Source organism: Rhipicephalus microplus, chromosome 2 (assembly GCF_043290135.1).
Source record: "Rhipicephalus microplus isolate Deutch F79 chromosome 2, USDA_Rmic, whole genome shotgun sequence".
NCBI classification, from domain to species: Eukaryota; Metazoa; Arthropoda; class Arachnida; order Ixodida; family Ixodidae; genus Rhipicephalus; species Rhipicephalus microplus.
This window is the reverse complement of record NC_134701.1, coordinates 24648675-24660394: the sequence shown is the minus strand read 5'-3', so window position 1 is coordinate 24660394 and position 11720 is coordinate 24648675. Positions and strand designations below refer to the sequence as shown.

Genomic DNA, 11720 nt, shown 5'->3' with positions numbered 1-11720 from the left:
ATCACACCTGTGGCTTCGTTTATTGCTGTGTTTCGGTTTTGTTTTGAAGGAAAGAACGAGCCATTTTGAACTTGGTGACCCAATTTCAAATCAAATGGTAAGCCTAAAAAGAGAAGGGGGTGAAGTGTAAGGGCTGAACATTTGCTCATGGTTGTTTCGTGACAAAGCAGCTTCAAGCCACGTGAACACAAAAGGAATGTAAAGTACGAAAACTAGGAAAGTCTGCTTACTATCCATGATTCTCATGCTCGCTGAAGCGCCGTGCGTTGCAGCTCCCATAGATACTAGCGCCAGAGTATGTATACACCCCCTAGTATGTATTTCGGAAACTCTATGACTTACTCCCTCACTCACTGCCTGTCTTTCCGTGGACACCTGCTTATGTATAGGCTTGCCACTGGATTCGTGAATATTCGTAGGAATTCAGCTAGGAAAACGGTGAGATCTTTTTTCATTAGTTCCATTCATGGTGATGTTACCTGGCATTGCATCATGCTTCCCTTTGTGATGCTTCAAGACCCACGGTTTGCTTTGATAGCGCTTGTTGGTGGTGGCTGTTCTGAGGGGCGTGCTTGTGGTGTCTTTTGATGATTGCTTTTTCTTTGTGCCCGCTCCATCTCTACAAACTGTCAAGGTCTGAATTAAACGCTCGATTGTTACTTTTATAGACTTCGTAAAATACATTTTTTATGCCAAAACGGGCATAGACTTACCATGTTGCTTTACTATAGAGGATGTTACAGGTCAAAGTAATGGAAACCAATGGCAGTGAGTGAAAAAGTGCGATTCTCTTTCTATCAACCAGCTGAGATTTCCAGTGCTACATGTAGGAATGTAACTTTTAGTGAATTTTTCAGCAACCGTCGTTTCAACCACCTCGGCAATTTTGCAATAAGCACAAAAAAGATTTCTTGCGAAAGTACCGAGAGAGGGTGAAAAGTGTATTAACTTGACTGTCCCCGACTTTCTAGGAGAAAGTCTGAGAGGGTCTAGCGTAGGGCGGTGGACTTTCCGCATAGAATGATGCCAATGTTATTTTAGTGCATAAATGCCCCGCAATGACTTTAATGAAAGCATTGAAATTTCAACGAGTGCTTGCGGATGTTACCTTGCAGATGGATCAATGGAGCTGCGGGTGTGGCTGGAAGGTGGGCCACAGCGGGTGGTGTGTGGTGTAACTGAAGCCACCACATGTCAGGATGTGGTGTATGCGCTGGCACAGGCAACTGCACAAACCGGCCGATTTGCTCTTGTGGAGCGCAGCCGTCGCTCGGAGCGCCCTTTAGCACCTTCCGATCGGCCGCTGCGGCTGCTTGCCCGCTGGGGACGCTGTGCATCCGATGTCCACTTCCTGCTAAGGCGTTGCGGTCCCGCAAAGGCTGCCACCCCGTGAGTTGCTGCTCCTCTCTGATGCGCGCCAGTGAATACCAATATTGCAAAACAGTGAACTTGTGTGAAGAGCTGGTTGAGCTTATTATTTGGCTGTCATTCGTACCATTTCACCCTCATTTATTTATTTACACAATACGTACAGCACCACATGAGGCATTACAGAAAGGGGAAACACAATATAAGCAGTTTTACACTGCACAATTATTTATTTATTTATTTACAGATATGGTCAGCCCTTTCTCGAGGCTATTACAGGAGCGGAAAATAAAAACATAAATAAACATAAACTCGGAAGAATCAATATAAAGTAGAATTCACGAAACGACCAGGTAAAAGTAAATGCACAAGATCCTTTACAGACAAAATAAAGCTTAGCTACAATTGAGAATATGAGCAATAGGTTTCAAGAATAAATCTACGGATAAGCATGAAACGGCATCATCGGTCAAGGAATTCCATTGCTTGATAGCTCTTGCGAAAAATCTTTATTTATAAAAGTCAGTGAAAACATCAGGAGCACGAATGAACATAAAAACAGTAGATGTAAAAGCAGGCAGAATAATAAATTAGTACATACATTGACAGTATGCAGAGAAACATATAGCAAGCCCCGCCACAGTGGTCTAGTGGCTAAGGTACTCGGCTGCTGACCCGCAGGTCATGGCATCAAATCCCGGCTGTGGCAGCTGCATTTCCGACGGAGGCGGAAATGTTGTAGGCCCGTGTACTCAGATTTGGGTGCACGTTAAAGAACCCCAGGTGGTCGAAATTTCCGGAGCCCTCCACTACGGCGTCTCTCATAATCATATGGTGGTTTTGGGACATTAAACCCCACAAATCGAAAAACATATAGCGAGAAGTCATAAAGCACTAAGTTCACAAAGCATAAAATGTATCATGTAATATTTCATTCACTACAGCTACTGGTAATCTATACCACTCCCTTATTGTTCTGGAAAGAAAGGACGTTCCGAAGGATTCTGTATTACAAAACATTTCACTCACCTTAAGTGAATGATAGGCCCATAGACAAGAGCACGCCTATCTCCCACCCAGGCGCCTTTGGTGGTATACCCTCGCTCCCAGAGACGCCATAATTTATTTGGAACTGCCAAGGCGTGCCTCACTGGCATGGCATGCAGTGGCTCTGGGAGTTTAATATGCGAAAAAGCGCCTTTTTACGCTGCACCTGCTTATAAAATGTCATCTGGGTACCGCTGCGCTGTCAGCTGATGCGACAACAACCAGCGCAAGACGATGAGATTGCTGAGCACTAACTGTGAAGTTCACAGCGCATCGCAGCAATCGTGCTGGTATGGCGTTTTGCGATTGCACAGATTTATGTGCAGAACAAAAAATGCTGAGCTCGGCCGCCCTATAGGATATAATCGCCATCAGTAAGAAAAACTACCAGCTCAGTGAAGTGTACGAGTAAGTATACTTAATGCGTTTATTCAAGCGCGACTACAGCTGTTCTACTTTACAGCAGCGATTTGCGTGCAGTATGCTTGTAGTATGCGGCACGAAACTATTGCCATCTTCTTTCGCAGGCTGCATGTCAATAATAGGGTACAGTGAAACCTCGTTAAACCGTACCCGCGTAAACAGTAGTTTCATTTTAAATGTAGTGAAGTTGAATCCCTGACTCGGCGGCCATTGAACATAATGCATTTTGTATCCGCATAAGCCGTACCAGCTTATCGTGTATGTATCGGTTAATAAGTAGTTTTTCCAATTTTCGTTGCGCACTCGCCGCGGCATGTCGTCCCCCACTGGGCGTCCCAACAGAACAGCAAGCCCCAAATATCGAAACACGCCTCGCTTGTTTGTGTTGATGATGATGGCGGCTGTGTTGGTGAGCGCCGTCTCTTGGATTTTTCTGCAACAAGAAGCATTGGCCGGCTAGGCTTCTGGTGTTGTCCACGCAATGGCGCTTTGCACAAACACGCAAACACGGTGTGCGCTTTTTTTGTTCCTTTGGCGCCGCGCATAGGTGTTCTCTGGTTGATCCGTGCCGGACAGCTCTCGCGTCGTTTTTCACGTGTTGTGTATGTGAGTGCTTGTGCTGCTTCATACTTGTGTCATGCTGAAGCTGGGACAAAAGCATTGAGTGGTGAAAATAGAGAAGAAATTGGACATAATTCGTGCTATTGAAAGTGGCACGAAAAAGACGGCGCTGGCACGTGAAAAGGACCTGCCGTTAACTACGGTGTGTGGAATTTGGAATTCCAGAGAGAAGTTGCTCGGCAGTGCTGCTGCAACTGCGAAATGGTGCCGGCTACGCGGTTTGGCGTTTTCGGATGTGGAGGAGGCACTGGTGAAGTGGCTAAAAGCTGCACGGTCAAAAAGTCTGCCTATCAGCGGACTATTGCCATCCTCTTTCCCCTGCTTCTTTATTCTCTTCTTATTCTCTTCTTTATTTCTAACACCTTCTTCCTCTTCGTCTCCCTCTAACCTTCCCTAACATCCATGTATACTCCTTTGAAGACTCATCCCTCCTGAAGTGACACATGAAGACGATTCCAATGGTCGCAAACGCTAGCACACAGTCATCATTGGTGTAACCAGCTCTTTTGAGAACGCCATGTTACACTGCGATCTGCACCACACGATAAGGTCCCATGTACACCTGCTTTGTGCCGGGAAGGCCTTTTCTGACGAGCACCAGATCGTTCAGTTGTATCTGAGGTATCCGCGTGTTGTGGCGGCGGTCAAAGTTTCTTTTAATACTTTCCCGGTGTCGCTGGTAGGCTTCCGAAGTTTTTCGTTTTTCGCACAATTGCAGCCGGTCTGCAATGCAAAGTTCTTGATCAGCAGGAAGCACTGGTACCTTTCCGAAAGCTGCAAAATATGGGCTACAGCCGATGCTTGCAGTGTGCGACCAATTGTGATGAGCAACAGTTGCCTCCAAGCTGCACTTCCATCCACCCTGAAAATCTGGATACATTGAAATGAACTGCTTCAAATCCCGAATTATTCTTTCAGCCATGCCATTTCCTGCAGGATGGTACGGAGCACAGCGTCACAATACCACTCCTCATTCCTTCGTCCAATCTTGCAAATGCTGACTGAGAAACGCTGGTTCATTATCTGGTACTACTATTTTCGTATTCTTGAACATCTCTAGACTCAAAAGATCGATCACACTATTTGTGTCTTCCCTTCCCGGCCGTGCAGCCATTATTCTTGTGCACTGGTCTATTGCCACTAGGAAAGACTGTGTTCTTCTTACTCCAGCAGCCTTCTTCTTGAGCTCTGCGAAACCCAGATGGATGAGTTCAAATGGTACGTTGGAATGTCGAGGCAAAACCTTCTCATCTGTTCTCTGAAGGTACTTGGCTTTGTGAACTTGACATTGATGACAAGACTGAGCATACCGTTGAATGTCCTCTTTCATGTGTTTCCACTGGAAACGCTGACGAATCTTGTGATGCGTCCTCCAAAAGCCGTCATGTCCACCTGAGTGCGGGGAGTCGTGGTAGAGTTCCAAAATTCAAGGCACCATTGTTTCTGGGACTGTGAACTTTCTGTTGTGGAACTTAAGTTTTTCAGTTCCCTCCCACAACAATGTTGCGTTGACATTTTCCTGATCAGGAATTACCGCAAGTCTTGAAAGCGCATCTGCGTCCTTCTGCGTTCTCCAGGCCCGTGGTGGACCACGAAAGTGAACTGCTGGAGTTCACTCACCCACCTGGCAATTTTTCCTCGAGGTTCGGCGAGGTTAAGGATATATGTTAAGGCTTGGTGATCCGTAAAGAGCGTGAAGCTCCTGCTTTCCAGGTAAAGTTTAAAATAGCGTAGGGCCATTAAGACTGCCAAGGCTTCCTTCTCTGTAGTCGTGTAGTTCAGTTGCGTTTTCGAAAAGGTGTACAAATAGTACCCGACGACCCTCTGTTGGCGGCTCCGTGGAGAGTCGATATCTTTCTGGTAAAGCACTGTGCCTGTGTCATAATAAGAAACATCGGTGTTCAGTTCAAAAGGCAACTTGAAGTCTTGAAGAGTAAGGACCGGATCCGATGAAATAATGGTCACCAGGCCGTGATAAACAGATTCACACTCTGCAGTCCAATGAAATTGCTCATTCTTCTTAGTCATTTCTGTGAGGCATTTGGTTTTCATTGCATAATCTGTAATGAATGGCGGGAAATGTCCTGCAAGACCCAGAAATATTCGCAGAGAGTGCAAGTCATATGGCTTCTGCATTTTTACGATTTGTTCGACTGATTCCTGTTTTGTTGTCTTGGTTTGGCCGTCAAATACTCTTCCAAGAAACACCACTTTACTTCGGAAAAACTCACTCTTCTTGTCATTAATTTTGAGCTCGGTGTCATAAAGTGCTTGAAGTACACTAGCCAGGTGGTTTGAGTGTTCTTCCTGGTTGCGGGAGTATACTATTATATTGTCTATGTAGACGTTGCAAAACTTCCTGAGAAACGGTCGCAAGACGTCGTTCATCATTTTCTGGAACCAAGCGGGTGAGTTCTTTCATCCAAATGGAAGTCGGTTATACTCATAGATGTCAAAGGGTGTGATGAAGGCAGTATATTGCACTTTTCAGAAATCGAAACTTGCCCAAATCCTTTACATAGGTCAATGCGCGAGAAAACTCTGCATCCACCCATGTCATCTATGACAGTCTATACATGGCATAGGAAACAGAAAAAAGCTGAGTCTGCTTATTTGTCTGTAGTCAGTGCAGAGTTGAAGACTTCCATCTTCCTTTCGTTCAATGGTGATGGGTAAAGCAAACGTAGACGTGGATGGACGGATGATCTGCGCATCCAACATCTTTTGAATCTCGTTCTGAAGCCACACTCTCTTCTCTCGTGACATAGGGCTTTTTTTCACCACCGTCGTATCACTGAGCTGGAATGGTACCTCAAAATTTGTTGTTGCCGTAGGATATCCTTTCTAGCACAGCGATTCCGGGTAAAGCCTCCTAACATCTTCACCTGACGATGGCTTCTGCGGAGTCCTTGAAGGCGAAACTGCAGCGTTGATAGTGCGGCGCTTTTCTTCTGTGGTAATTTCTTCTGTCCAATAGATATTAAGGCAAAGTGCACTGATGACTGGACGGGAAAGCAGGAATTCATACGGCACTCCATTGAGTACCAGTGCTTGTGCAGTGACAGTGTTGCTGAAACAGGATATGGTTATACAAGTCCATTATTGTGAACATCTCATCTTTCATAGCATTCGTGGGCTTCTACTAGTCTTCCCTGTTTTACTTTCGCCCTCTCAACAATATTTGCATTAAGGGGAGATGCTACTCGAAAAAGGTTTTTTTTTATTAACCCAGCTCCTTGAAATTTTAGGGGTTAAAAAAGCTTGCAGTGCTGACTTCATAACTGCAATTATTTTTTTGATAGCTATAGTAGTTCTGGAGTTGCTACAACTGATATCAAAATATAAGGTTTTTTGTGCACATAATGAAGCTTACTAAAAATTTTCACACAGAATTGCAAAATGGCTCATTCTGCTGCACTTGAGCAGTACAATACAGAAAAGTACCTCAAATAGAAAATTTATTTGCTACATTTTTAAAAAAAAATTTAAAGTACTAAATGCATATTTTACATCTCTCTATCTGTGTATCAAGTTGTGTAACAAAAGATCTGTGATGTATAATGCAACCTAAAGTAGATACTTGTATTCTAGAGTGGCTGATTAAGCTCTGTGCAAAATTTTATTAAGATAGGACTATTTTATGCCTAAAAAAGATTGTGCACAAGATGAGAGAATTATCTCAAAATGGAAATCGAGAAAAATGCATTTGAAAGTTGTAAATATGTTTACTCATGATTACACAGTGCGATTTGCATAAAACTTGGTGATATCATAGAAGGGATACAGCTATAGCACCTAAAATTGTCCTGCTCCATATGTGGATCCTTCTCGCCGCTTAAGAAGGGATTCATCAAGGCGTGCTTTCTTTGCCACGTTCCGCCGATGAGCCCTTGCCTCGGCTGTTTCACACGCAGACATTCTTTCGATTCTCCTCTAGTCGCGGGATTAGCCCAGGGTGATCAGTTGATCTGGTGGGACTACACCAAGCTCCTCTAGCACGTGTTCAAAGCTTGAATGTCCTTTATTGAACCACAGCACGGCCGTAGCAGCTGCAGTTTCCACTGTTGTCCGGGAGGCAAACTTAGTCTTCGGACACAACAACCAGATTTTGCTGTTCAAAGATTCTGCAGCGTTTTGCGTCCTCCCTTGGATACAACGCACCAGCAACTTTTCATCTGTGAGCCGCTTGTAAATGGAAAGCACAGCCAATCCTTGAGCCTTGGTCAAGATTGGTGTGTGGTCGGGTGGGGCCTCCCCAAGCGCTTTGGCTCGCCTATGCTTGCACCAGGAAGTCGCCCCTTCTGGACAGTATCGGTGGCTGCCTGCTGTGTTGCTCGATGATGAATGGAAATACGAGGCCCAGATGGCACGATGCATTTTCAGAATATCGCCTCTGTTGTTTGTGATTGCAATACGGTAATAGTTCTGCAGCTTCTGAATTGTGCCATCTGTCAGCTTTTCCCCTCGTGGAAGTCGTGTTGGCAGTTTCTGAAGTGCAGTGCCTAGACGCTTGGCCACATGGTTTGTGCACTCCTCCTTGTCCACAACAACTTCACCATATACCTTGGCCTCAGCGACAGCGGTATAAGCTTTGCTGTCTCCATCACTGAGGAACTTGGTGAAGCGCAATGGTGTTGTGTATGAGGATGTCCTGCCCCATATGCGCAAAGCTGCCTCAGTCTCCATGGCATGAGAGGAGCACTCTGTATTTTTTTCGCAGAAGGTGTGTGGAATGCTTGCCATATTTCTTCCTCATCACCCAAGTCCTGGTGTTGGCTACAGGCAAGGCAGTAATTCGATAGCACTTCGAAATCTAGGCACAAACTAGTGTCCACAGACACAGCAGTGCCGATGCCATTGTGGCTCTTGTGCCCTCTTTTTTGCCATGTGCCATCATACATGACAGCAACATCAGCCCCATCCACTTTCTCTTTAGTTATCATCCGCGCTTTCGCCAGGTTTTCTTGCACAGCTTTGGTAGCTGCAGCATGAACTTTTTTGCCAATTGCAATAAAAGTCTTATGATGCATAGGTATTGGCAGTCCAAGAATAGCACAAAAACTCGACAGCTGTTCATGCCCGATGCCTATTGCACGCGCAGCCACAACTACCTTCACATTGACAGCGAAGCTGTCGCGCGAGCTGCCGCTTCGGTAGCTCCAGTCATCACCGGCATCGGTGGGCTGTCTTTCCGGCAGAACACGCCGCGAACTATGCGCGGCAGAAACCACTGACTCAGGACACTCACTGTTATCACAGTGCAGCTCGAGGAACGAAGAGAGGCCCTTACGTTTACTTGCGGTGTCGCGAACGATGAGTCCAGCGGTGTGGCATGTTGGACAAACGGCACGGCTTACCATCGATGTCAGTGCGCCGATGTCACAAATACTCCGCTCACAGAGCCACAAACACTGTTCGTTCTCTCGCTTTCGAACTGTTCAATCTTTTTTTCTGATGCGCTGATGAACTTGATCGTGGAGTCGATTTCGTCAAAGTTCCCGCAAGCCGCCGTATCCCCGCTGCCTTGATTAGGCCTAGTGGCCCGTGGCTCGCATTCTTCTATCGCTGCTTTGGGCTTCGGTTTACGTCGACGCCCTCGCTACTTGTTCTTGCTTGCAAACTTTCGTGCTCGGAAGTCTCGCTTCTTCGAGTTATCCATGGTGAACTCGGAAAAACGTAGATACGCACGGCAAGTGCCGATCGTTGCAAACGCTCAGCAAGCGAGGCCGATCAGATGTAGCCGATGGCGGCCTTGGTAGCATACCATGTGACTGGTAGAGATGCGCGAAGCGGCTGCAGCTTGGCTGTAAACCGACTTGGAAACGACTGTTTTGTGAAATTCCTCACTAAAGTACGAAACTAGGGGGACGCCTGTACACTAGAAGGAGCCTTGATCTACATCATCGAACAAACCCCGATGAAGGACGTCATCGTTTTGCCGAGTGACGGATTTTCAAAAATAGCCGTCGGATGCGTGAATTCGTGACTTCGGGAGCTACCTTCACTAGCGCAGATCGACTTTTTACCACTTTCTTGTTTGAATTCAGTTATGACCTTTGGGGAAATGATAGTTCAATGATCAAAAGTGATATTAGAAACAATATCTCAAAAGTGGAAATTTTCGCAAAAAACGCGATTTTTTTACCCGCATCTCCCCTTAATAACAATGACGCTTGCTTCGCTGTCAAATAACGCACCCCGTTTTTTTCCATCCACGAAAACAGATATGTACAATAGACTTGTATGAGACAAATAAACAGCTTCTCTTGATGTCATCGGGTGGAAGCCGAAACCCTCTCTATTAGTTTTTTGTTACGTCATCTAGCTCTTCGCCATGGTCTGAGCCTCCCTGGTCGGTCAAAAAGGATACGGGTGTTGCACTAGGTCTCCAGCTTGCAAGCGGGCGTTGTTTCTCAGCTCGTGTGGCCCCGGTGTTTCTTGCAGCAGGTGTCATGGGTTGACGCTGGGTTCCCTAGATCCTGGAGATAGAGGATTCGCATTCCCTGCAGAAGTTCTTCGACCGTCTTGGGTCCTCGCATTTGTATTTGCTTCTGTAGGTCAGGACTTAAACCATGGATGATAAGTGGAACCACAGACGTCTCAGGCAAAGATGAGTCCGCCAGCTGTAGCAAGCGCTTTTTCTAATAAAAATAGCTGAGTGCAGATCCAGACCTGTATTTGAACGTGATTGCTTTGTCTCATAGCAACACCTTGTTCTCGATCAAGGAGCTCAGAAAGCTTGCTTTCCACTCTATATATGGTGTTGTTGCTGTGAGCGTTAACACGCCATTTGTACCAAATCTTGGCTATGCCCGATAGAAATAGTCTCATGTTTTTCACTTTATCTTCGTCGCTGTGCCAGTAGTTTTCATTGCATGTATACTCGTAAAACGTGAGCCACAACTCGGAACTATTAGACTCTCCGTCAGATATGTCTGGCTTCACGTGTTCGCGACTCGTCTGCTTAATCTTTCCGTCGCGTTTACAAACAAGCGCATTAAATCATTTTGCTGCCTATTCTGTTCTTGGTGCAGTTCAAGAAACTTGTTGATCAGCTCGGCGGAACTGTCAAGCGAAGCAGCGGTAGCAGGCTTTGCGCCGTTTCTTACTGGAGTCAGCACGAAGTTCTCATAGTCCTGAAGTTTTATGTTGATCCTCACCGTTCTTTTAGCAAGTAAATGGTCTGGAGTGAGCTTCATTTTAGTGCTTATATAGGAAACAAATATGTCAGTGCTCACTACTTCCGGAAGAGCTAGTTAGTCTTTATCTTGAGGCATTGCAGTCAACATCCGGATGCCACCGCGTTGATTTGCTCCAATGGTGAAGTCCACTCACATCTTGAATGTCCGCACAGAAAATATCCTGTCGACTGCGCCAATTTGTAATAATAGACAGTACTAGGCTGGGGTGTCAGCCATCTTCTTTATTTCTAACACTTTTTTTCTCTTCGTCTCCCTCCAACCCTGCCTAACGTCCACGTACAAGAAGGAACTGTTAATGGCCCGAACTTGTAGCCACGCAAAAAAAAAAAAAACAAAAAACAAATAAAATGCTGGCACTGATAGCGGTGAAGAGAGCATCGTCCATTGATCAACTGACAAGGGGCGAAGCGTGTCGGAATATATACACTTGCCGTCGAACATTCTAGCGTCATCGCTAGCAGCGATGCAGGTTCCAGAATAATCTGAAAGGTTCACAAATTAGGCTTAATTAACAAAACTATCTACTACAGCCTCGAAGCTTCTCTAACACCGTAGGCGTGGTTTGCACTGAATGTAGTGTTACGGGGCGAAAACAAAACTTAGGAAAGGAAAGTGGCAATATGCTCCAAGATATTTGTATTCATACACTTCAGATAAGTAAACATTATCTCAAGTATACTGTTTTGAACGTGGATTCTTTTTCTAGGTAAATTACATGATAGTAGTCTTACCTAAATTTAAGCTCATGTTCCACTTGCGGCACATGAGGTTCAGGTCATATTGCTAAATGTGAAAATGGTCTTCGATTGTAATAGGCATATATAAAACACAGTCATCAGCATATTATCTAAAATTTGACCTAACTCCTTCCCCAATGTTATTTATAAATAAAAGATACAGGTAGTCCCAAAACTGAGCCCTGAGCGACACCACAGGTGACGTCTCTTTTTGATGACTCAAAATCATTCATAACTACATATTGTTTGCACATTTTAAGGTATTTGACAATTCATGAAATAACTTGTGTATTTATGTTGTAGGAATGCATTTTCTCCATTA

At 45.2% G+C, this 11720-nt stretch overlaps 2 protein-coding genes across 6 annotated transcripts in view; one reads left to right on the top strand and one right to left on the bottom strand.

Annotated features, from left to right (window-relative positions):
• The window catches only part of RASSF8 (ras association domain-containing protein 8), a 139410-nt gene that overhangs the window by 19512 nt on the left and 108178 nt on the right, over positions 1-11720 (top strand). For all 5 annotated transcript variants that reach the window (XM_037420280.2, XM_075886313.1, XM_075886310.1 and 2 more), the window contains exon 2: positions 1116-1389. In XM_037420280.2, coding sequence (XP_037276177.1) covers positions 1116-1389 — 274 coding nt within the window. The remainder of the gene's footprint in view (positions 1-1115; positions 1390-11720) is intronic.
• Positions 7255-9828, bottom strand: LOC142796186 (uncharacterized). Its single transcript, XM_075886309.1, is given in 1 exon segment — positions 7255-9828. A coding segment is annotated over 1 exon segment (948 nt). The 5' UTR covers positions 8203-9828.